Genomic DNA, 27634 nt, shown 5'->3' on the forward strand with positions numbered 1-27634 from the left:
CATCACTCACCAAAAATATGCCACTGAAAACCCTCTGAAGCAATAACTCTCTCTGCGTATGGCGTTTATGGGGAATTAATGACCAGCTGCAGTCTATGGACTTTGACCAGAGTCAGCAGTTATTAATGCATAGGAAAAATTTTATACTCTGGTTCATTTTTCCAAAGGCAACAGACTTCAATGTGTGCAGAATATAAAACCCTAGATGCTGCATTATGTGTGAGTTCCCTGGTATTTCTGAAGAGCCTGGTGGACTCCCTTGTGACCACGGCTCCAGATTTCAAGCAACTGAAAAGGTAAGTAACAGAATCTGTCAAGAGGCTGTTTACAGTTTTAAGCCATGTTGTCAATACACAGAAAACAAAGTGATATCCAGACAAACTAAAACATAAAAATGTCTGGAATCTGCAAAAAGAAAAAAATGCTTTCAATGTCTTCATATTAAGTCCATTGGACTATTGTCCATTTTAATCAATATTGGATTCATTTTTCAATCTTATTTAATATGATCATAATTTCACCTTTACTTTGACTTTTCCTGAGCTACATTTTGTTCACTCTTTCACTTGTCTGCCTACACTAAGAAGACTGAGTAATTCATCTCTAGAGTCTCTTAAACAGGGTAGTAAAAGCAGCATTAATGAGCAAGGTTTGCTGTTGTCGCCTCATAACCATCACTAACAGGGAATAGCTTGTTCTTGGCTTTGTACCCGCACTATACCAATCTGCCTCTTTATTCTATCTCCACGGAACCTGTGGAAGGCAATTTGGTCCTCATCCTAACAGATAAATTGACCAACATTAGCAAACACCAGCAAAGGCCTGGTAGGGTTATAAAGATTTTGAAACGATCTTTACCCCTTCATAACTGATGTTCCTCCAAAACCATGATTTGATCACTGGACGCTGCAGCATGTGTGAGTCTTAGATCTAGATATTGCTAGCAAGGAATAACTGGACAACCATGACACTGATCTTGTAGATCATCCCATCAGAACTGTGCCCAGTGAATCTGTATTAAAAGATGTAAAATAGGGGCGCCTGGGTGGCTCAATTGGTTAAGCATCCGACTTCAGTGCAGGTCATGATCTCACAGTTGGTGGGTTCGAGCCCCACATCGGACTCTGTGCTGACAGCTCAGAGCCTGGAGCCTGCTTCAAATTCTGTGTCTTATCCTCTTTCTGCCCCTCTCATGCTCTGTCTCTGTCTCTCAATAATAAATAAACGTTTTAAAAAATTTTTTTAAAGATGTAAAATAAGGCAATCACATGGAGCATTTCTGAGTCAGGATATGATTTACAAAAAATTTCTCTAGCTGCAAAAGGCCACTGCTTCTTCAGAGCAATCAAGACCATGGAGAAAGGCATGTCTGAGGTATTCAGGCTGCCATGGGGGTTTCATACACTATGTATAGCAAATGCACAAAGGGGAAAATGTTTTCAGAGGAAATTGAAGAAGATACAAAGAAATGGAAAAACATTCTGTGCTCATGGATTAGAAGAATATATATCGCTAAAATGTCAATACTACCCAAAGCAATCTACACATTCAATGCAATCCCAATCAAAATTGCACCAGCATTCTTCTCGAAGCTAGAACAAGCAATCCTAAAATTTGTAGGGAACCACAAAAGACCCCAAACAGCCAAAGTAATATTGAAGAAGAAAACCAAAGCGGGAGGCATCACAATCCCAGACTTTAGCCTCTACTACAAAGCTGTAATCATCAAGACAGCATGGTATTGGCACAAAAACAGACACACAAACCAATGGAATAGAATAGAGACTCCAGAATTGGACCCACAAAAGTATGGCCAACTAATCTGACAAAGCAGGAAAGAATATCCAATGGAAAAAAGACAGTCTCTTTAACAAATGGTGCTGGGAGAACTGGACAGCAACATGCAGAAGAATGAAACTAGACCACTTTCTTACACCATTCACAAAAATAAACTCAAAATGGATGAAGGACCTGAATGTGAGACAGGAAACCATCAAAACCCTAGAGGAGAAAGCAGAAAAAAAAACCTCTTTGACCTCAGCCGCAGTAATTTCTTACTCAACACATCTCCACGGGCAAAGGAATTAAAAGCAAAAATAAACTATTGGGACCTCATCAAGATAAAAAGCTCTGCACTGCAAAGGAAACAATCAACAAAACTAAAAGGCAACCGATGCAATGGGAAAAGACATTTGCAAATGACATATCAGACAAAGGGCTAGCATCCAAAATCTATAAAGAACTCACCAAACTCCACACCTGAAAAACAAATAATCCAATGAAGAAATGAGTAGAAGGCATGAACAGACACTTCTCTAAAGAAGACATCCGGATGGCCAACAGGCACATGAAAAGATGCTCAACGTCACTCCTCATCAGGGAAATACAAATCAAAACCACACTGAGATATCACCTCACGCCACTCAGAGTGGCTAAAATGAACAAATCAGGAGACTATAGATGCTGGAGAGGATGTGGAGAAATGGGAACCCTCTTGCACTATTGGTGGGAATGCAAACTGGTGCAGCCGCTCTGGAAAACAGTGTGGAGGTTCCTCAAAAAATTAAAAATAGATCTACCCTATGACCCAGCAATAGCACTGCTAGGAATTTACCCAAGGGATACAGGAGTGCTGATGCATAGGGGTACTTGTACCCCAATATTTATAGCAGCACTTTTAACAATAGCCAAATTACGGAAAGAGCCTAAATGTCCATCAACTGATGAATGGATAAAGAAGTTGTGGTTTATATATACAATGGAATACCACTTGGCAATGAGAAAGAATGAAATATGGCCTTTTGTAGCAACATGGATGGAACTGGAGAGTGTTATGCTAAGTGAAATAAGTCATACAGAGAAAGACAGATACCATATGGTTTCACTCTTATGTGGATCCTGAGAAACTTAACAGAAGACCATGGGGGAGGGGAAGGGGGAAAAAAGTTAGGGAGGGAGACAATCCATAAGAGACTCTTAAAAACTAAGAATAAACTGAGGGTTGACGGGGGTTGGGAGGGAGGGTAAAGTGGGTGATGGGCATTGAGGAGGGTACCTGTTGGGATGAGTACTGGGTGTTGTATGGAAACCAATTTGACAATAAATTTCATATTAAAAAAAAAAGAAAAGAAAATGTTTTCATAGTTCCCAGACTCCCAAACTTCCTCTGTGTGTTTTCCTAATGGTCCGAAACAATGATGAACTATATATCTATTAGTTTTATTTACCCTGTCTTTCTCCTTCTCCAGGCCTTCCCAGCTGGGACCACCAATGCAGCCTTGACCTATCTTTGTTTCCAAGGCAATGACGACAGACGAACCCTTACCAATAGCCCTGCTTCAGCCCCTTGGCCCCACTGGTAAGGCTTAGAATTAATTTGCTTTCCAGATGTCATGTTATGTTCCTGATGAGGTTCCTCCATGACTATCTTGGCCCACGGTCTCCTGAAGCTCTTACTTCTTAGCTCTGAGCAGGCTCAGTCCAAAGCATCCAAATTCTCAATTCTGATCAGTTGCTCATTCTAAGATCAGAGACCTTTCCTGAGTCCCAACTCACTGGCCAGCCCCTGAAATCCCTCCTGATTTATGCCAGTGCCTCCTCTAAGGGTTGATCCTGGCATGTTACTGCCAGAATCCAATTCTCATACCTCTAGCCCACCTCCCACTGGTGACAACCTTCCCTGTCTAACACCACACATGAACCACTTCTGGATTTCTGCCTTGCTCAGCCCAACTCATCGGGCTGCGTTAGAATCAATCCTTTCTGAAATCAGGGTAGAAACTAACGATTTCCATCAGACATCATGCCTCGTTCCCCTGTTATCCCCTTCTAAGCTATAGTCTAGTTTCTTCAAAAAGAAGATATTTATAAGAGCTGTAGGAAAAATCAAAACCATGGGACCCAGTAACCATTGAATGTAGAGGCTGAGATTAAAACATGAAATATGGGGGGCGCCTGGGTGGCTCAGTCGGTTAAGCGTCCGACTTTGGCTCAGGTCATGATCTCACGGTCTGTGAGTTCGAGCCCCGTGTCGGGCTCTGTGCTGACAGCTCAGAGCCTGGAGCCCGTTTCAGATTCTGTGTCTCCCTCTCTCTCTGCCCCTCCCCCGTTCATGCTCTGTCTCTCTCTGTCTCAAAAATAAATAAACGTTGAAAAATTTTTAAAAGAAAACATGAAATATGGGGGCGCCTAGGTGGCTCAATTGATTGAATGTCTGGCTCTTGATTTCGGCTCAGGTCATGATCCCAGGGTGGTGGAACTCAGCTCTGTGTTGAGCCCTGCACTGAGCATGGAGTCTGCTTGAGATTCCCTCTCTCTCCCTCTACCTTTCTTCCCTACTTGTGCACTCTCTCTCACTCTCTCAAATTAAAACACACACACACACACACACACACACACGAAATATGATGGAAATTTCAATCTGGTAAGGCTTTTCCCAGTGCCTTAAGAATATTCCAGAGATCTATCTATACAACAAAAGTTGGGGGGAGGAGGGAGGCTGCTGTATCACATATCACTTCAAGTAAAGGACTCCCCCTGGAGCTGTGAAAGACACCAACTGCAGAGCCCAGCACTCCAGCTTTCAACAAGGAGGTCAGAGGATGAACCAAAGGTGAAGGTGAAAGTCAGAATCCAGCTTACAATGGGTCCTCTGTTTATATTAACCCATTTACTCCTCACACAAATCCAAGGACGTAAGATTATCACTATTTTCTCCAGAAAATACTGGGGCTCATAAAGGTGAACTTGCTCAGTCAGTCACTTGAATAATTATAAAGCTGAGAACTGAGCCCCGAAGTGTTAGATTCTAACACTTGAACTCTATCCACAAGCTACAATGTTTTCCTAGGAGAAGCTTAATAAAAGGAGCAGCCAGAGGCAGGAAAGATAACCAGAAGGTAATGGAACAAAGGAGTCATGGAGGAGAAAATAGCTAGTAGAATCCAATGCTGCAGAGAGTCAAACAATGTAAGAGCTGAAAGGGACAACATATGTGGCAAATTATATTAATAGAAATAAGTGCACATTAAGTGCTAGCTATGTGCCTGGAACTATGCTAACTACTTTAGGTATATTAATTCTTTGAAGCCTTAGAACAGTCCCCAGGGATAGGCTCATTGTATTGATAAGCACAAAATAAGACACAGGAAGGTTAAACAATTTGCCTAAGTTCACACAGGTAGCAGGAAGTAGAGTCTGGATTTGAACCCTGGTAAATGGGCTCTGTAGGCTTAGCCCTCTTGGGAGGCCTCTCAGCAAGAACAGTTTGGGTGGTGCTGCAATCTAGCCAACTTGCAGTTTGGCTATGAAGGGAAGAAGAAGAAAGCAGGAGCTCAAAAGAGGATGTGTTAGTTTCCTAGGACTATAACAAAGTACTACCAACTGAGTGGCTTACAACAACAGCAATGTATTCTCTCAGTTCTGGAGATTACAAATTCAAAATCAAGATGTTGAAAGGTAGAAATCAACCACAGGAAAAAATCTGGAAAGAGCACAAATACATGGAGGTTAAATAACATGCTACTAAACAATGAATGGGTCAGCCAAGAAATCAAAGAAGAAATCAATAATTACATTGACAGAAATGAAAATAAAAACACAACAGTTCAAGTCTTTGGGATGCAGCAAAATCAGTTCAAAGAGAGTTTAGAGTAACAAAGGCTTACCTCAAATAAACAACCTAACCATATACATAAAGGAGCTGGAAAAGAAGGACAAACAAAACCCAAAACAGCAGAAGTAAGGAAATAATAAAGATTAGAGCAGAAATAAAGGATATAGAAACTAAAACAAAAAAACAAAACAAAACAAAACAAAAAACAAAACAAAAAAACACAACAACAACAACAACAGAATAGATCAATGAAACCAGGAGCTGGTTCTTAGAAAAGATCAACAAAACTGATACAAACCTCCAGCCAGACTCATCAAAAAAAAAAAAAAAAAAAGAGAGAGAGAGAGAGAGAAAGACTTAAAAAAACAAAATCATAAATGAAAGAAGAGACATAACCACCAGCAACACAGAACAAACTGGACATCTAGAAGAAATGGATAAATTCCTGAAACATATAACCTACCAAAACTGAAGGAGGAAGAAATAGAAAATGTGAACAGACTGATTACCAACAGTGAAATTCAATCAGTAATCCAAAAACTCCCAACAGTCCAGGACCAGACGAATTCTACCAATCATTTAAAGAAGAGTTAATAGGGGCACCTGGGTGGCGCAGTCGGTTAAGCGTCCGACTTCAGCCGGGTCACGATCTCGCGGTCCGTGAGTTTGAGCCCCGCGTCGGGCTCTGGGCTGATGGCTCGGAGTCTGGAGCCTGTTTCCGATTCTGTGTCTCCCTCTCTCTCTGCCCCTCCCCCGTTCATGCTCTGTCTCTCTCTGTCCCAAAAATAAATAAACGTTGGAAAAAAAAAATTTTAAGAAAAAAAATAAAGAAGAGTTAATACCTATTCTTATCTATTCCAAAAAATAGAAGAAGGAAAACTTCTAAAGTGATTAGGCCAGCATTACCCTGATACCAAAACCAAAGACCCCACACAAAAAGAGAACTACAAGCTAATATCTCTGATGGACACAGATACAAATATTGTCAATAAAATATTAGCAAACTGAATCCAGCAATACATTAAAAAAAATCATTCACCACAACCAAGTGGAATTTATTCCAGGATGCAAGGATAGTTCAATATTCTTAAATCAATCAATGTGATACATCACATCAATAAGAGAAAGGATAAAAAACCATATGATCATTTCAATAGATGCAGAAAAAGCATTGGACAAAGTATAACATCCATTCATGATAAAAATCCTAAACTTAAAAATTCCATCAAAAAACTACCAGAACTGAAAAATGACTTCAGTAACTTGCAGGATATAAAATCAATATACAGAAATCCACTGCATTTCTATACACTAATAATGAAGCAGCAGAAAGAGAAATTAAGAAAACAATCTAATTTACAATTGCACCAAAATAATAAAATACCTAGGAATAAACTTAGCCAAAGAAAAGTGAAAGACCTGTACTCTAAAAATTATAAAACATTAATGAAAGAAATTAAAGAAGACAAAGAAATGGAAAGACATTCCATGTTCATGGAGTGGAAAAACAAATATTGTTAAAACGTCTAAATAACCAAAAATAATAAAATACCTTGGAATAAACGTAACCAAAGAAGTGAAAGACCTGTACTCTAAAAATTATAAAACACTGATGAAAGAAATTAAAGAAGAAAAAGAAATGGAAAGACGTTCCATGCTCATGGAGTGAAAAAACAAATATTACTAAAATGTCTATACTACCCAAAGCAATCTATAGATTTAATGCAATCCTTATCAACATACCAATAGCATTTTTCACAGAATTAGAGCAAACAGTCCTAAAATTTGTATGGAACCACAAAAGACCTCAAATAGCCAAAGGAACCTTGAAAAAGAAAAACAAAACTGGAGGTATCACAATTCCAGACTTCAAGTTATATTACAAAGCTGTAGTAATCAAAACAGTATGGTCCTGGCACAAAAATAGATACATATATCCATGGAACAGATAGAAAGCCCAGAAATAAACCCACAATTATATGGTCAATTAATCTTCAACAAAGCAGCAAAGAATATGCAATGGGAAAAAGACAATGTCTTCAACAAATGGTGTTGGGGAAATTGGACAGCTACATGCAAAAGAATGAAATGGACCACTGTCTTATACCATGCTCAAAAATAAACTCAGAATGGAATAAGGACCTAAATATGAGATGTGAAACCGTAAAAATCCTAGAAGAGAACACAAGTAGTAAATTCATTGGACCATTTCATTGGTTATAGCAACATCTTTCTACATACATAGCATCTGTTTCTAGACATAAAGCAACATCTTTCTTGTCGTCTGAGTCAAGGGAAACAACAGTAGAATAAACTATCAGGACTACACCAAAATAAAAAGCTTCTGCACAGCAAATGAAACAACCGACAAAACTAAAAGACAACCTACTGAATGGGAGAAGATATTTGCAAAAGACATATCCAATAAAGGGTTAATATCTAATATCTATTAAGAACTTATCAAACTCAACACCCAAAAACAAATAATCTAGTTAAAAAATGGGCAGAAGCCATAAACAGACATTTCTCAAAAGAAGACATACAGATGGCCAACAGACACATGAAAAATGCTTAACATCACTCATCGTCAGGGAAATGCAAATAAAAACCACAATGAGATACCACCTTACACCTGTCAGAATGGCTAAAATTAAAAACTCAAGAAACAAGTGTTGGCAAGGATGTGGAGAAAAAGGAACCCCTGTGTTGCTGGGAATGCAAACTGGTGCAGCCACTGTGGAAGACAGTATGGAGGTTCCTCAAAAAATTAAAAGCAGAACTACCCTATGATCCCTCAATCGCACTACTGACTATTTACCCAAAGAATACGAAAACCCTAATCCCAAGGGATACATGCACCCTAATGTTTATAACAACATTATTTACAACAGCCCAAGTGTCCATCATCAAGAACTGAATGAATAAAGATGTGGTATGTATGGATGGGGCTAGAAAGCATAATGCTAAGCAAAATAAGCCAGTCAGAGAAAGACAAATACTGAATTATTTCACTAATATGTGGAATTTTAGAAACAAAAAAAAAAAAAAAAAGAAGAAAAGGAAAAAAAAAAAAAAAGAAGGAGAGGGGCAAACCAAAAAACAGACTCTTTACTACAGAGAACAAACAGATGGTGACCAGAGGGGAGTTGGGTGGGGGGATGGGTGAAACAGGTGGCGAGGCTTGGAAGTACACTTATCTTGATGAGCGCTAAGTAAATATACGGAAGTGCTGAATCACTATGTTCTACACTGAAACTAATGTAACACTGTATGTTAACTACACTGGGAAAGATGGAAGGAAGGAGGGAAGGAAGGAAGGAAGGAAGGAAGGAAGGAAGGAAGGAAGGAAGGAAGGGAGGGAGGGAGTTGAAAGGGCCATGCTCCCGACAGAGACTCTAAAGAAGGATCCTTCCTTGCCTCTTCCAGTCTCTGGTAGGCCCACGTGTTCCCCGGCTGGTGGCAGCATCAGTGCAATTTCACATGGCTCCTTCTCTGTGTGTGTTCGTCTCTATGGCCTTCTCCTCATGTGTCTGTGCCCAAATTTCCCTCTTCTAATAGGACATCAGTCACAATGGATTAAAGGCCCTTCCTAATGACCTCATCTTGATTAAATATGCAAAGACCCTATTTCCAAATGTCATATTCAGAGGTCTTGGGGGTTAGGACTTCAACATATCTATCTGGGGGAGGAGGATACAATTCAACCCATGACCCCAGAGCCAGGAGTCCAAAAGGAGGGTTTTTAAAGATAAAAAATGGGAAAGATAATCTATATGCTCTTTTAAAATAACATTTTTGTGGGGCGCCTGGGTGGCTCAGTCAGTTAAGCATCCAACTCTTGGTTTCGGCTCAGGTCATGATCTCACGGTTCATGATTTTGAGCCCTGCATCAGGCTCCACGCTGAAAGTGCTGAGCCCATTTGGGATTCTCTGTCTCTCTCTCTCTCTCTCCCTGCCCTTACCACACTATGCTCACTCTCTCTCTCTACCAAAATAAATAAATAAACATTTAAAAACTAAATAAATAAAATAGCATTTAATTAAATATCAGTAGTCAAGTCATGGTTCTTTCCAAATGAGGAGAAAATCTATCTGCATCCTAAGAAAGGCTTGCCATGCGTGGCATATCATTTTTAGTATTCTGCTTTGATTTAATGAGTTGGAGAAGGACACAGTCTCACAGCTTTTGCCGGGAACATTCTGGTACTATCCATCTATCACAACCTCGCTAGCTCATGTCTCCCCTGATCAATAAGAATGCAGAATCGATGCCTGTGTCAAGCTGCATGGTTAATTCTCAATCACACACACTGACAGAGGCAAGCAGTTGTGTAAACACTAAAACTAACAAAAACTTTCCACCTGGCTAGAATTTGATCGTTTCTTTTAATTGAAAATTTTTCAGACAATTCTTAAAAATAGTTTGTAATCTCTCAGTTTAGATCAAATGGAAGAAGCAGTCCAAGAAAGTAGCCTAGAAATAGCTATATTGGGAGCACCTGGGTGGCTCAGTCAGTTAGGCAAGCATCCAACTTTGGTTCAGGTCATGATCTCATGATTCGTGAGTTCGAGCCCTGCATCAGGCTCTCTGCTGTCAGCACAGAGCCCACTTTGGAGCCTGTCTTCCTCTCTCTCTCTCTGCCCCTCCCCCCAACCAAAAATAAATAAACACTTAAAAAATAGTTAGAGTGGGGTGCCTGGGTGGTTCAGTTGGTTAAACATCTGACTCTTGATTTGGGTTCAGTTCATAATCTCACTGCTTGGTGACTTTGGGCCCCACGTCAGTCTCTGCACTCAGAGCACAGAGACTGCTTGGGATTCTCTCTCTCCCTCTGGTTCTGCTCCTCTCTCACTTGTGCTGTCTCTGTCTCTCTCAAAATAAACTAAAATTTAAAAAGTTAGATTAGCAACAAAAACCAATCTGGGAGTAAATTATCAGTGCAGATAATCCACTACTTTAAACTAAGAATTAGCTAGACTTAAAATATCAATAATAGATTGATACCTAAAACATTGGCATTAAAATTTTACTTAAATAATTCCAGCAGAGTATTAGTTATCATGTTAAAGAAATTACCACTTATAACATTTATGCGTTCATTACTTTTTCCCAAAGTGTTTAATTATTATCTGTTCCTTCCTGATTAGTTTGTCATAGCATCATAAGCACGGAAATTTAGCAAAAATTCTGATTAAAAATACCTATGGTGGGGGGGGGGGGAGGAACCTGGGTGGCTCAGTCAGTTTAATGTGTGACTCTTGGCTCAGGTCATGATCTCACAGTTCGTGGGGTTGAGCCCTTTGTCAGGCTCTCTGCTGAGCGTGGAGCCTGCTTGGGATTCTCTCTCTCCCTCTCTCTCTGCCCCTCCTCTGCTCTTTCTCTGTCTCTTTCTCTCTCTCAAAATAAATAAAAATTTTAAAGTATACACTATAAAGAAGGAGCAGGTAGGAGCTGTCAAACGATGTCTAAATCTGTGAGACATTTGTGATTCTCACTACTTTTGCTCTTGAGATTGGCAACCACTGTATTCACTGTGATATTCAAAGTAAAAAATAATGCCTCCCTGCTGGAGCAGAAGACATCAACATTATCAGGGAACAAGAGTGCTCTTTTAAATTTTTTTTTTTTAACGTTTATTTATTTTTGGGACAGAGAGAGACAGAGCATGAACGGGGGAGGGGCAGAGAGAGAGGGAGACACAGAATGGGAAACAGGCTCCAGGCTCTGAGCCATCAGCCCAGAGCCCGACGCGGGGCTCGAACTCACGGACCGCTAGATCGTGACCTGAGCTGAAGTCGGAGGCCCAACAGACTGAGCCACCCAGGCGCCCCAAGAGTGCTCTTAAATAAGCACAATATTTTTTTCAATAATGTCAATTACTACTCAAAACTTTTTTCCTACTCAAAGACTTCTTTCCTATAATGCCACCAGAGTGTATAAAATATTCTTCATAATTCCTTCGTTAATTTAGTAAATTCTTATTTAGTGCTTGCCGTGTATGTGATATTGTGCTAGGTGTCATTGATTTTTTTTTTTAAAGATTCAAGAGCAGTTCAGAGCACGGTCAAACACTGATATCATTGATCAAGCAGGGTAACTCCATTCAGATCAAAAAACATTTCGCAAAAAGTACACTGCCAGGCAAAGTACAGTTCAATCTTTCTGCATCAAAATAGAGCCCTTTAGATGGTTTCAGAATTTCTTCAGAATAAGTCTGGCTGACACTGGACCTTGGAGGATAACTTTTTAGCAAACAATGCCATTGATTTCTGAGAATCTATCTGCATTGCCTTATTGTGTGATTGAAGCCATTCTGTCCCCTCAAGCCTCAAGCCTCAAATCAGACATCCAGCTGAGCCCAGCAGACATCACCATCATTTAAGACCTTCTCCGGGGACTTATTTTTTCCAGTTCCCCTTGAAAGATCTATACAAATGGTGAGTCATTGTGATTTCTATGCATCACTGCAAATACACTGCACACTCTCACAGAGCTTCCTCTCGTGCCCACACTGTCCTTTCGAATAACCCATTTCCTTCCCTAATTTACTCTTCAAGGGAGGATGGGTAGAAACCAGCTCTGCCGATAGATGTGAGTGACTGGGTGACCCATTTATATAGCAATATGCTTCCATGTTATCCCCACTTTCTAATGCTCATGTCCTTGAGTGTCCTGATACTCCATCTGAGTGTGGGCAGAAACCATGATTTGCTTTTAACCAACAGAATATGGTAAAAGTGATGGGATGTCACTTCTATGATTATGTTACATAAGACTGTAATGTCTGCCTTACCAGCAGACTTTCTTTCTTGTTAGCTTTCTTAAGGCAAGCTGCTATGTTGTGAGCTGCCCTGTGGGAAGGCCCACATGGCAAGGAACTGAGGGTAAGCCTCCAGTCTCCAGCCAACAAAAACCCAAGTCCTCAGTCCTACCACTCACAAGAAATTGAATTCTGCTAACCATCATGTAAGCTTGGAGGCAGATCTTTCTCCAGTCAGACCTTGGGATGAGGCTAGTCTCAGCTGACACCTTACAGTGGAGATCCTACAGCAGAGGACCCAGCTAAGTTGTGCCTTCCTCCTAACGTTACCTCATCTCCATAGCCTTGCTTGCTAGTAGCCTTGTTTATTTATTTCACAAAAATGCCCACTGATCTTCAGAAATTCCAGTATAATTCAACGACTGCCAACAACGTTTTGTGGTCAATCCTGATACTAATATCTCGGTCTGTATACATGTTATAACGTGCCAGAGTCATGCCCATGCATCCTGTGCCTCTACACACCAGATGACAAACCTAATCCTGTTCTTCATAGTTGCCTTCTAGAGTAAATAGGGAATACAAAATAGATAAATCTAATAGAGATAGAAAGCAACCTAGAGGTTGCCAGGGCTGGGAGAAGAGAGAAATGCGGGAGTAGCTGCCTAATGGGTACAGGGTTTCCTTTTGGGGTGATGAAAATGTCTTGGAAGTAAAGAGGGGTAATGGTTATGTAACATTGTGAATGTATTAAATGCCACTGAACTGTACACTTTAAAATGGTTAGTAGTTATTCTATGCTATGTGAATTTTACCACAATAAAGCAAAATTTTTTTGATACAAAGGAAAAATGAGTAACTAGAGATAAGTAGGGACTAAGAAGGCTTTGAAGGGTTCAGAGAAATAATTTTGAAACATAAAAGTTCAGTCTGGTCACTTTTCCAAAAGGAAAAAACCAAAAGCAACTTACTACACATACTACTTCTAGATACTATGTTCATGGATCCTAAAAGGTCATTGATGATAAGACTTACCATTGACATTCAAGATACACATTGACTGTAAGACTTATCCATGATTTTGGAAGCATTCAAATGCAAAAAGAATCACTAGACTCAAAGGAAAACACTATCACAAATAAAACAAACACAGAAACTACTAATTTCAGGAGATATATTTTACTTGGTGAACCTATAATGTAACTTAGAATGCATGGATATAAAGTGGAAAAATTATAATGTCAACTATGGAAAAAATGCGTGGACTGGAAGATAACAGACAATTACTGGACTGGAAGACAATTTACTTCCTCTGAGTAGAGGAATCATGGGTGAGTTTTCCCATCTTCTTCAAACACTTAAAAAGTGACATAAAAGGATTTCTTCACCTTTCATCAGATTGTGCCTTCCCATCTTCTCCTGGTAGGAAGAGGGCCCTCTGGCCTCAGGCACCAACACGACACAATAAGAGATGAAAATGATGGCAATAGAGATGTTTGTTTTTCAGGGTCAGTACTTCTCTCTGAAAACTTCATTTATTCAACAAAAATTTATCCAGGGCCTATTACATGGTAGGCATTGTTCTAGACACCAGGGAGATGACTGTGAGTCTGAAAAGTCTTTGATTATGGATCATCCAATCAAAACCACAGGGTGAAGCTGGAGCCCCAGTAGGAGAGTGATAAAGAAGAATAAGAGAGGAGACCAAGAAAGAGGGACTTCTGACCACTCATATAAGGAAAGTCATCACAGCCTGAAAGGCCACCAGAGGGAAATGGTAGCAAAACACTTGCACCACCCCCTGGCCTCTGAGCGATTTTGTGATCTGTTGTAAATCAGTGTTCTTTCAGGTGGTGGACAGAGCCACAAGCCTAACCCAGCTGTTTCTGGGCATAATGCCAAAGTTATATATTTTACCCAAAATTTTTGCTTTGAGCATCTACTGCTTCATAATGAGAATAAACAAACAAAAATGGGGAAATGGACTAATATTAACTCCTGCCTTACTCCCATTAGCCAACCAAGCAGGTGGTTTTAGGAGTGACAGGTCCTTTTCTGCTAAAATAATCACCTTATGAATATATAAAATAAGAAATCCCAAGAGAAGCTGAAATTTCACTTCAAGAAAAAAAAAGAGAGAAAGAATAAGTGAAAAAGAGTGTCATATTTCTCTTTGGAAAGTGCTGGCTTTTTCTGAATTCTAATGGACTATATGTCATTGAAACATTGAAGTGGCCTGAATGATTTTTCTTTTCAGGATGATAATGGATGTGACATAGGTGCTAAAGGACTAACAGGAAGCAAGAATATAAGACGAGCAGATGCTGAAAAGGGACCTTCAAAAAGCTTTTAGTTCTTTTTTATTATTCACATCCCTTAATGGATATGTCTGCATATTGACTATAAAAATCAACTTTCCACATTTGGAAATGACGTGGTGGATTCAGTCCCTAACCTCCTCAAAAAAATCCCTTTAGTTGCTGATGCTTTTGCATTAAAGGAAGTATTAATGTTCCCGCCTTAAGCTTTACATATTGATCACTATTCACTGACTAGAGTAATTGCCTACACATGAAGTGTTGTAGCCTTGAAAGATGTTCTTCGCTTTTGGAACATCCCATCATCATGCCTGTCATGATAAGACAGCATCATATTTGCCTTGCTCAGCTGAAACTGAGACATTTCACTAGCCTTCATGATGACAACCTGACAACCAATTCATTTGGGAATGAGCCTAATGTTTTGTCACTAAAGGACACAAGGTAGATTTCAGAGATCTAAGAAAAGAGATAGTGACAGCTTACGTTGAGCAAATTACCCTTGTTTCTCAGCCAGCAGGCAAAAGTATTACAAGGAAAGTGTTTTGACTCTTGGATTTGAAGTGATAGAGCCAAAATAAAGTCATCAACTCTAACAGCTTAAAGAGGACTCTAAAGATCGAGTCCAAAGATCCCCTGGCCATCTGCAGATATCAGAACCTTACCTAGGGGTGCCTGAGTGGCTCAATCAGTTAAGCATCTAACTCTTGATTTCGGCTCGGGTCATGATCTCATGGTTTCATAAGTTCAAGCCCCACGTCAGGCTCTGAACTGACAGTGCAGAGCTTGCTTGGGATCCTCTCTCTCTCTCTCTCTCTCTCTCTCTCTCTCTCTCTCCCCCACCCCCCTCTCTTTCTCTCTACCCCTCCGCCATTCACACTGTCTCTCTCTCTCTCAAAATAAAAAAAAACAAACTTTAAAAAAAGAACCTTACCTAGAAGATCAACAGCCAGTTGTAACGTCTAAGTTTCTTCTTTCCACAGTTACTCACATTTCCATTGAGATGAGAAATGCTTGCAGTAACCTCTCCTACCCACGTGTGTATGCAAAGGCATTCCCTCAATTATTTTAGTCAACCAATAACTGCATGTGGAGCCACTGACACGTGTTATACACTAAGATAGGGTGCAGGGAATACAACAGTGAATAAAGCTTGATTCCCTGTCTTCAAGTAGCTCACAGTCTTATGAAGAAGGCAGACATTAACAAATACAATATAACACTGTCAGCAAAGGTCTGTAGAAGTAGAAACAAGGAAGTAATCAATTCACGAGAATTCTCCCAAGTGAGATGACATTTGCATCAGGTATTACAGACTGAGTAGGCATTCCACAGACAGACACAAGAGAAGCAGGAAAAGGAATTCCAGACAGGGACCTTGGTATGCAAAATCTTAGAAACATGAAGAACATTGCATGCTCAGGATAAGAGGAGTTCAGTGTGGCAAGAATGTGAAGTTGAAGTACACACATATCAAGAAGCAACATAGCAGAAGAGAAGTTTCTAAGAAGGCAGATTTAAAGCCAAAATGCGCACAGCCTCAGAGGCCATACAAAGGAAACTCAATTTATCCCATAGGTAAATGAGGTAGCCAACACAAGGTTTTCATTTAAACAGGACTGTGCTGGGCAGCTGGGTGACTCAGTCAGTTAAGTGTTTGACTCCTTATTTCAGTTCAAATCCATGACCCCAGGATTGTGGGATCAAGCCACGCATCGGGCTCCGTGCTGAGTGAGGAGCCTGCTTAAGACTCTCTCTCTCCTTCTGACCCTCTCCCCTGCTCTAGCTATAAGTGAATAAATAAATAGGACTGTGCTGTCTTATTCAATTTGATGGTCTCTTAGAACCTGGCATAACACCCTTTCACAATATAAATATTTGTTCAGTGGGGTAGTTGCTGCTCAACAGACAATCAGATTTGTGTTTCAGAAAGGTATCACTGAAAACAGTGCAGAGAATGAAGTGGAAGGTGGAAGACACCACAATAAAGACGGGTAAAGAGGCTCCTGCAATAGTCTGGGCAAAAGACAATGCTGGCCGAAGGAAGGCACTATGGCCAGCAAGGGTGAGTTCACCAGCAACTTAGGAGACAGAATTAATGGGACTCTGCTGCTGACTGGATGTGGGAATTGAGTGAATAGAGAGGAATTCGAGATGACACTCTGGTTTATAACTTAACAAAGAGCATTCCCAAATGGCTCAGAACCCCTATCAACTCAAAGGGGAGGCAGAAGTTGACAGGATCCAGATCACAGCTGGAAGGGCTAGACTTGGGCAGGGGGTGGGTTGCCTCTTTTTTTTGAGTCAAAAAGAAGGGAGCACAAAGGAAAATTAAAGGGGCTTCTACCAGTGACCTCAGATCCATCCAAAGCCCCTTTATGTAAATGAAAAAAACACAGCTGAGAGCCATCAAAAGAGCTGCCAAAGACCACACTATACAGTAGAAGAATAGAGCAACACAAGAAGTTTCCCCAGGGCTCCTCCCATGATAATTTAATGTTTCTTTATAGAAATCAAGACAGCATCAAATACTTGAACTTCCTGAGCATGGAAATGGAAGAGAAGACATGTTTGTAAATTAAGCAAAATCATATACAGCTAGGCCTTCTGCTGTTCTGAACATTCAGCTCTTACCAATTTATTTTGTAACCTGGTACCCTGGAACATTTATTGTCTTTATTCTAAGGAAAATAGTGGGAAAGATCAACAGATGGAGTCATACTAACCCTGAGGCCCTGGTTTTTGTAATGTAACAATTTTTTTTTAATTTAAATTCATGTTAGTTAACATATCGTGAGTATTGGTTTCAGGAGTAGAATTAAGTGGGGTGCCTGGGTGGCTCAGTTGGTTAAGCATCCAACTTTTGATTTCAGCTCAGGTCATAATCTCATGGTTTGTGGAATCAAGCCTTGTGTCGGGCTCTGCACTGACAGCTTGGAGCCTGCTTGGGATTCTCTCTCTCCCTCTCTTTCTGTCCCCCCACCACCCGCCACACTCATGCACACAAGCTCTCACGTGCTCTCTCTCTCTCTCTCTCTCTCTCAAAATAAACTTTAATACATATATGTCTAATTTTTACAGGGGTAGAATTTAGTGATTCATCACTTACATATAACACCCAGTGCTCATCTCCGAACAAGTGTCCTCCTTAATGCCCATCACCCATCTAGACTATCCCCCCACCCAACACCCCACCAGCAACCCTGTTTGTTCTCTGCAGTTAAGAGTCTCTTATGGTTTTCCTCCCTCTCTGTTTTTATCTTATTTCATTTTCTCTTCCCTTCCCCTACGTTCATCTGTTTTGTTTCTTAAATTCAACACAGGAGTGAAATCATACGATATTTGTCTTTCTCTGAGTGACTTATTTCACTTAACATAATACACTCTAGTTCCACCCATGGTGTTACAAATGGCAAGATTTCATTCTTTTTGATTGCTGAGTAATATTCCATTGCACATCTTCTTTATCCATTCATCAGTCAATGGACATTTGGGCTCTTTCCATTCTTTGGCTACTGTCAATAGTGCTGCTATAAACACTGGGGTGCATGTGCCCCTTAGAAACAGCATACCTGTATCCCTTGGGTAAATACCTAGTAGTGCAATTGCTGGGTCACGGGGTAGTTCTGTTTTTAATTTTTTGAGGAATCTCCAGACTGTTTTCCAGAGAGGCTGCACCAATTTGCATTCCCATCAACAGTGCAAGAGGGTTCCTCTTTCTCCACATCATCACCAACATCTGTTGTTTCCTGAGTGTAAATGTTTTTTGAATGAATTAAATGCAGTTGAGTGCAGACCTCAGAGTTAAGTTTTTAAAAAAACAAACTTAGTTTTGCCAAATCTTAATTGAAAAGGAGGCAAGAAAAGTTTTTGCTGATCCATCAGAATACATTTCTGCTGTCTTTACACTACAAATTTTTTTACTCTCCTAAAAATAAGGCATTCAGATTTGCTAACTTGTTTTTATTCATCCAAAAGTCAATATTTGGGATGCAATAAATTGAATTTAGGCTTTCAAAATATAACTCATAAGTTGCTAGAGATATAGCAACTACTAAACAGAATAACTTCATGTTTCTTATCAATATTTCTTTTTTTACTATCTGCTTAAAATGTCCAAGTTCTAATGCATGTCCAGCCCCTCCCTCTAGCCAGGTCATGTGAGCGTAACCAAAGCTGGGCCCACAGTTGTGTTTTAGGCTAACTTCAACATCCTTATGGGACACGAAGCTTTTGTTTAATCCAAACACCCCAGTGAGGAATGAATATAGAAACAAGGGAAGACAGACTGCTTCAACATTCAGTTTTAACTTCCATATATCATACACTAATAAAATAATCAAGACTATCTGTCAAAGTGTCTGACATATAAAAGACATGAAGCAGTTTTTAATATCTCGGTGGAGAGGTCATGGCAGTAATACAAATCATGGTTAGTTTTTTAGACCTTCCAAATTACCTAAGTAAAATTAGGAAGGAAGGCAATTCTTATGCATTTCAGATGGTGCTGGTGACAAAGGAAGTAAAATGAACCAGAATGAGAATCCATGCCAGATGCTGGCTTTCTAATTGGTGCCTTGATGCATGATACGAGCATCTTCTGAAACACCATTTTATCCCAGGACCATCCCTGACCCCTAAACTCAGCCAAGTCCCCTTGTCATTTGCTTCTTTTCATCTAGCACATGCCCTATGATTACGTTAATCTCTCTGTACTATAATTACTTCTCATTTTTTTAGTATCACCTCTTTTAATTTTTTTTAACGTTTATTTATTTTTGAAGGAGAGAGAGCCAGAGTGTGAGTGGGGGCGGGGGCGCAGAGAGAGAGGAAGACACAGAACCTGAAGCAGGCTCCAGGCTCTGAGCTGTTAGCACAGAGCCCGACACAGGGCTCAAACCCACAAACCGGGAGATCATGACCCGAGCCAAAGTCAGACACTCAACTGACTGAGCCACCCAGGCGCCCGGTGTATCACCTCCTTGATTGCCTATCTTTCCCACCAGGCAGGAAGCTCCATAAAGCCAGATTGTCTGTACTGTTCATCATTGTAAGCCCAGAGCCTCACACATTATAGGGGCCTACGAAGTACTTCTTGAATGAATGAATTGGTAAATAAGTGAAAGATGGAATGAAATGGTTTTCTGAATCAACTTTTTTCTGAAAAGACCTGAGCATTATTGGGCTGTTAAAAATAATGAACAGTAGTATATTGCAAAGGATTTGAGTTTGGGGGTGAGGAAGAATGCTAGCCTAGATGCTCTGTTAATTTTAATGGCGATTAGCGTTCCTTTCCTTTTTCCTCTACTAGAATCCTTCGGCCAGAGCTTTCCTGTAGTTTTAGTTGACTGCAGCGACATCTACTGCTGAGATGCAGGAAGATGCATCTTTCCACTTGCTGATTGCAGGTGGTGCCTGAGAGAAGACCCCAGGGCGTCCAGGTGTCACCCTATCATCCTGCATAATGAGTCTTACAGACTGTTATCTCCACTTTACAAACAGGAAACTTGAGTGTATATTCATTAACATATCCCAGAGCAAATCAGGGACAGAGCCCTTAATCCCAACTCCTGGCTATAGTGCCTCTCACTGGAACCTTGCTGAATGATGAAGGGGGGTGATTATTGCAGAAATCCCTCGCTAGAGGAAATGCATTGCTAGTATAAACTCCTCTTTATCTGAATACCACCTCTATATCTACATTTGGCCTTGAAAAATTGCCACCTCTTTGGGAATCTGGCCCATAAAAATATGGCAACTCCAAACTAAATGAGTAGGGAGGAAAAAAAATCAGGAAACCTAAAAGAGTATAAGAAACATCCTTACGTCATGTTGCAAAAATAATTTAATGCTGTTTTTCCAGTGCCATTGTTCACTTAAGTCACTCTGCAGGGTCTCCTGGGTGGCTCAGTCAGTTAAGCATCAGACTTCAGCTCAGGTCATGATCTCACGGTTCGTGAGTTCGAGCCCCGCGTCAGGTTCTGTGCTGACTCAGAGCCTAGAGCCTGCTTTGGATTCTGTGTCTCCCTGTCTCTCTGCTGACCTCCCCCACTTGCAGTCTGTCTCTTTCTCTCTCAAAAATAAATAAATATTTTTAAAAAAGAAGTCACTCTGTGTTAGCCTCATCACTAAAGCCAATCTGCTATAAAAAGTGTAAAAATAAAAAGTGTAAAAAAAAATATTAGAGGCGGGCATTGCCTATGATTATAGACAAACATACCCCAACTCATACAATCAAAATGCCTACAGAACCCCAAATTTTACACAGGACTATGTTTCTTGCGTGAAATAAAATGTCAAATACCACCCTCCCTGAACAGCTGTCCCCTCATCAGGTCATTCTGTCAACTGACACCCACTCTGGTGTGTGCACATTCACGCAACTCAGTGCCTTCGAGGTCTAAAATGATTATCATCCTAGCAAGCAACCCACTGTTACGTCCTCTTCACCTCTTTGCTTGATCTCAGAAAGGATGGATTTAGGGGCACCTGGGTGCCTCAATCAGTTGAGCGTCTGACTCTTGATTTGTGCTCAGGTCATGATCTCACGGTTCATGGGACTGAGCTTCACATGGGGCTCTGCTTAGGATTCTCTCTCCCTCTTTCTCTCTGTCCTTCCCCTGCTCACACTCTCCCTTTCAAAATAAATAAATAAACTTAAAAATAAAAGAAAGCCTGGGTTTATGGATGTCTTCAGAAAAACGTTAAAAGCTATAATTTATCTTTAAACACTTTTTTTTTCAACTTGTGCTTAGAAAACATATCAAGACATGCTCATTACAGGTTCAATGGAATTTTATGTTTAAGCAGATGGAAGGGAAAGGACATTGGAGATGGAGAAAATGACGTGGCAGCCCCAGACCTAGCTTCTCTGCCAAGTACCTATGCGCTAGGAACAAGTTATGAACTACCCTGAGCCCCTTCTTTCCCGGCAGTAAAATGGGGGTGTTAATAGCTCCCCATTTATCTCACTGTTTGGACAAACAAGGTAATATGTGTTAAAATATTTAGTAAACTATAAGAGGATCACACAAATTTACAGAACTATTACTTCTTAAATCTCTAAAGTGAATCACTGAGGAAATTCTACTATATTTGCATGTCTCTTGATAAACCAAGAAGTCCAATACTTAATAGCCTAAGTTCAAGAAGCAGCCATTGAAATGCAGAGTTTAAACTTACAAAGAACTGTCAAATTCACCTTAACTCAAACTTTTGCTGAAGAGTGAAATAACTTTTCGGGGCACCTGGGTGGCTCAGTCAGTTAAGCATCCAACTCTTGGTTTTGGCTCAGATCATGATCTCAGGGTTGGTGAGATTGAGCCCCACACCTGACAGTGCAGAACCCCCTTAGGATTATCTCTCTCCCTCTCTCTTTCTGCCCCTCTCCTGCTTGTGCTCTTTCTTTCAAAATAAATTCATAAACTTAAAAAAAAAAGAATAAAATAACTTCATTTGTCAACGGACATTTGACTCCAATGGACTCATAGTTTGGCTATTGTTAGTAACGCTGCTATAAATGTTAGAGTGCATGTACAACTTCAAATATGTGTTTTTGTATCCTCTGGGTAAATACGTAAGAGTGCAATTGCTGGGTCGTAGGGTAGTTCTGTTTTTAACTTTTTGAGGAAGCTCCACACTGTTCTCCAGAATGGCTGCACCAGTTTTTGCTTAAGATAACTCATGGGGACAACCTTCTGCAGGAAGCCAGGTCTCCTGATTGCCAGCTCATGCTCATTCCAGGTCCCCAGTGAGGCAGGTCTCCCACCCAGCATGAGTAATCTTCTTTCTAGAACACTATCACGTGCCTATTTCTGCACACCTCCAGTAAAGAGAGGTTTCTGCCTGATTTCATGCTGCTCAGAGGAAACCTGGAAAATAAAACCCATAGGAAAAGACCAATGAATCACAGATTATTCTGTTCCAGAGAACAGAAAATTGTGGAAGAACAACATAGTGGCATGGTTGTACAAGTTCTTCATTTCCACTGCAGACCAGAGATGTGAAGGTGGCAGTGACATCTGGTTGATGCCTAACAACGAGCTCTCCTGAGAAAAGGCATGTGCGTGTTTATTATAAATTTTACTGATAGAAAGGATGCACAGCACACCATGTGCAAGTAACAAAAACAGGCATAATGTTCTTTAAGGTAAATGCTACACAGCCAGTTGGTTCTCAAAGAATGCTTTCATTGGTTTTTGCCAAATTAGTCTACCTGCAACTGGCCTAAGGTTGTAATTCATCTCTGGGATGACACGGGAAGTTGCATCCCCTTCCACTAACTCTTCTCCCAATGAATTTACTGCCATTAAGTCTGATGTGGGATCTACTGCTCAACTATTCCTCACCCTGGTACAAATTATATTTACTGAGCTGAAGCTACCCTCAGCTCTGACACTAGATTCAACACACTTTTTAAAGTGCAATCTGCATTATTAACATTTTCTCCATCACTTTTCGTTCTAAACAGTCAACAAAACAGTAAATCAAGCCTCGATCTGTAACACTTACTCACTTCTGTGATATAAATATTCACTATAGCCAATTTCTTTTTTTTTTATTTTTTTTAATCTATTTATTTTTGAGAGAGAGAGAGACAGACAGAGTGAGAGTGGGGGAGAAACAGAGAGAGAGGGAGACACAGAATCCAAAGCAGGCTCCAGGCTCTGAGCTGCCAGCACACAGCCCGACATGGGGCTCAAACTCACAAACCGTGAGATTATGGCCTGAGCCGAAGTCGGACGCTTAACCAACTGAGCCACCCAGGCACCCCGACCATAGCCAATTTCAAGCTACCAATAGGACAGCACTGAATGTAAATTGGAAAAAAGATGCACAGTAGCACACTATTACATAGTATTTCCACCAAAGTGATGGAAATAACCTCAAGAGCGCAGACAGAAAATGTAGTAAAATAATTAGGAAGCGAAGAGTTTTCCGTATGTTTACCTACATTTTACTACAACTTATGTAAGTTTATATAATTTGATTTTTAATAATGGATTGGTTTAGGGGTACCTGGGTGGCTCAGTGGGTTAAGTGGCCACCTTTGGCTCAGGTCACGGTCTCGCAGTTTGTGAGTTCGAGCCCCGCGTCGGGCTCTGTGACGACAGCTCAGAGCCTGGAGCCTGCTTCGGATTCTGTGTCTTCCTCTCTCTCTGCCCCTCCCCTGCTCACACTCTGTATGTGCCTCTCTCTCTCAAAAATAAACATTAAAAAAATTAAAAAATAATAATAATGGATGGATTTAATAATTGGCTTACAAAATCCCTGAAACTTGAACAATCGCTTTTTATGAGCTAGCTCCAGTATGGTACTGGAAAGGATTCACAAAACTGTGAGGGGCATTTGGGTTTATATATTAAGAAAAGCACGTTCACAACTAAATGGATGTGGGTTTAATTCCTGGCTCTGCCACATACTGGAATATATGGCCTTGATCTTCAAATTCTTCATAGGTAAAATGGAGAAAATATTACTATCTAACTCCCAGGGTTACTGTGAGGATTAAATCAGGTTTTCTATGTTATCATCATAGCCAATACCTGGTACATATAAAACATGTAAGAGGAAGTGCATGTTATCATTTTGTAGAAGTACATGTTATCATTTTGTCGTTGAAGAATGTCCTCATCATTAAGCAGTGTAATGTGCTTCCAGGTCTCAAAGCGTATGGAAATGGAAGAGATGCCCATAGGCATGGAAAGCACTTGGGAAGGAAGCCAGGGAAGAATGACCCCTTAGATCTTTGAGTCATTATCCTTTCTTTTCCTAAGAATCACTGCTGTCTAGGGTCATTTAAAGGAATCTGGGGAAGGAAGGAAGGAAGGAAGGAAGGAAGGAAGGAAGGAAGGAAGGAAGGAAGGAAGAAGGAAGGAAGGAATCTAACCAACTTTTCCTCCCTTCATAAGTTGCTCAGTGACAGAAAAGGACTGAATGTCTTTTATTTCGACCTGAAACTCTAATTTGTACCCCTGTTTTCAGAACCAAGAGAAAAAACTCCCACAAACTGACAACCTTCACTGGGTCTTCAACCCCAGCCAGAGTCTGGCACATGAAGACTGGCAATAGCAGGCACTATGAAGTTAGAGTCCAACTTTCTTTTTTCCAAAGAGTAGACTGCAGTAAATGATGCATTCTCTTTGCAGGCAATTCACATTGTTAATTCAGTATGAGATGCTGTCAACTCTGACACTTAAGACTTTTTCCCCCTTGAAATACTTTTTATTAAATGAAGTCTCTATTCAGAGCTTGAGTAATCTAAGTATGAGACTTCACATTTTATTTCCCGTATCTTTCACCTTATTAGGTTCGGCCAGTCTTTTGAGTTATTTGTTAGTTGTGACCCTTGTCATCCAATGTATTCCTTCTAGCTGTTTATCATACCCTCTGTCTTTTCATCCAATATTAGTAAAAGGTCTGAACAGGTCAAGTTCTAACAGGGAGGCTCATGGCTTTCTCCAAGTGATGTTACTTCATGTACTATCTGGGCTACCATCATCAAATCCAGCCAACTTCACTGTTATGCGGAGTATATTTCTCCATTTTGTCTCTAGGGATACCTGTGAGATACACAATAGCTTTGCTCAAGTTTAGGTACCCCGTTTCTATATTATTGTCTATCAGTCCCATGAAACAAACAAATTGAGGTTAGTTTGGTGTTACTTATTCAGAGTGAACCTATTCAGACTTCCAATGAACACTATCCTTTCCATGGATACAGACAATTTTGTGGGGATTAATATCCCAAGCTTTCCTGTGTGTACTTTCCAGAGCCTACCATTCTCTGTTGATGCAAATTAAAATCTTGTTTGACTGTCTTTAGGCTGTAAGTGCCTTGCCCATTTACCCCTACTCCACAAACATTAAGGCTAGTGGTTAAGCAGCCACAGCCTACATTTAGATACTATCCTGGGATATAATTTATCTACAATATTTACAATCCATTTAAAATAGTTAATGTCTTACTGTCTCTTCACCTACTTAGGATTTAAATAATTGCTATTCCTCATCATGTGAAGACTATATTCCTTGATAAAAAGACAAAAGCAAAACAGCATTGTAAAGTTCTGCTTTCTTTTTGCCATTTGCTAACATTACTCCAATCTGCTCCTAAAAATGGGTTTAAGAAAAAGAAAATAAGTCCTCAACAAATGGTGCTGGGATAATTGGGTATCTACATATAAAAGAACATATTTGGACTACCTCACATCATATGCAAATTTGAACTCAAAATGGATTTTTTGAGCAAAAACTACAATAGGAGAAAGCTCCATGACCTTAATAATGATTTTCTAGACACAACACCACAAGCACAAAGGAAAAGAAGATAAATTGGACTTCCTCAAAATTAACAGCTTCAGTGCTTCAAATGACACCATCAAGAAAGTAAAAACCTACAACTCAATAATGAGAAGAAAACCCAGGCGCACCTGAGTGGCTCAATCAGTTGAGCGTGGAACTCTTGATCTGGGCTCAAGTCATGATCTCACAGTTCATGAGACTGAGCCCCCACGCAGAGCCCACATGGGATTCTCTCCCTCTCTCACTACCTCTCCCCCACTTGTGCGTGCTCTCTCTCAAAAATATAAATAAATAAACATTAAAAAAAAAAAGACAACCCAATTTCAAAATGGGCAGAAGATTTGAAAAGACATTCCTCCAAAGAAGATATGTGAATGGCCAGTAAGCACATGAAAAAATGTTCAACATCATTAGTCATTGGGGAAGTGCAAATCAAAGCTACAATCTGAACAAAGTTCCTTTTTGAAGTGATGAAAATGTTCTAAAGTTGACTATGGTGAGGGTTGCACATATCTGTAACTTACTAAAAAAAAAAAAAAACATTCAGGGGCGCCTGGGTGGTGCAGTCGGTTAAGTGTCGGACTTCAGCCAGGTCACGATCTCGCGGTCCGTGAGTTTGAGCCCCACGTCAGGCTCTGGGCTGATGGCTCAGAGCCTGGAGCCTGTTTCCGATTCTGTGTCTCCCTCTCTCTCTGCCCCTCCCCCTTTCATGCTCTGTCTCTCTCTTCCCAAAAAAAAAAAAATTTTGGAAAAAAAAAAAAAAAAACATTCAATTGCATACTTTGAGTGAATTGTACAGAATATAAATTATATCTCTATAAAGAGAGACAACAATGATGTCATTTTACACAATAATGTCACTTCACACCCGTGAGAATAGCTACAATCAAAAAGACAATAATAAGTATTGGTGAAGATGCGGAAAAATTGGAACCGTCATGTATTGTTGGCTGGAATGCAAAATGGTGCAAATGTTCTAGAAAGGAGTTTCAGCAGTTCCCCAACATGTAAACAGAGTTACCACATGACCCAGCAATTTCACTCCTAGGAATCTATGTAAGAAAAATTTTAAAATCTACCCACAGAAAAGCTTGCACATGAATGTTCTTAGCAGCACTATTCATCATTGCCAAACAGTAGATACAACTTAAATGTTCCTCAACAGAAGAATGGAAAAACAAAATATGGTATATCAACACAACGGAATATCATTCAACAATAAAAAGGAATAAAGTACTAACATATGCTACAACATGGATGAACCTCAAAAAAAACTACGCTAGATGAAAGAAGCCAGTCACAAATGACCTCATATCATAAGAGATGTCCAAAATAAGCAAATCTATAGACAGAAAGTAGATTACTGGTTGTGTAGGGCTGGGGGCAGCAGTGGTTGAGGGCAGGAAGGAGAGTAAGTACTAGTATGGGTTCAGGGTGACTCTGGGGTGATGAAAAGGTTCTTAAATTTGATTTTGCTGATATTTTTACAACTTCACGAATATACTCAAGCACACTGAATTGTGTATTTTTTAACAAGTGAATTTTATGATATGTAAAGTTTATTTCAATACGGCTGTTTAAGAAAGAAAGAAAGAAAGAAAGAAAGAAAGAAAGAAAGAAAGAAAGAAAGAAAGAAA

At 40.1% G+C, this 27634-nt stretch overlaps 1 protein-coding gene across 2 annotated transcripts in view; it reads right to left on the bottom strand.

Moving 5' to 3' along the window:
* ARMH4 (armadillo like helical domain containing 4) overlaps positions 1-27634 on the bottom strand; it is a 128548-nt gene that overhangs the window by 42984 nt on the left and 57930 nt on the right. The window contains exon 6 of one of the 2 annotated variants that reach the window (XM_040477260.1): positions 22087-22564. The exons of the other annotated variant lie outside the window; for it this stretch is intronic. Coding sequence (XP_040333194.1) covers positions 22554-22564 — 11 coding nt within the window. The 3' untranslated portion in view covers positions 22087-22553. Of the gene's footprint in view, positions 1-22086; positions 22565-27634 lie in introns of those variants that run through there. 2 annotated transcript variants of the gene reach the window in all.

The sequence above is a fragment of the Herpailurus yagouaroundi genome, unplaced genomic scaffold, assembly GCF_014898765.1.
Source record: "Herpailurus yagouaroundi ecotype Mexico unplaced genomic scaffold, PumYag 141, whole genome shotgun sequence".
In the NCBI taxonomy this organism is placed as follows: domain Eukaryota; kingdom Metazoa; phylum Chordata; class Mammalia; order Carnivora; family Felidae; genus Herpailurus; species Herpailurus yagouaroundi.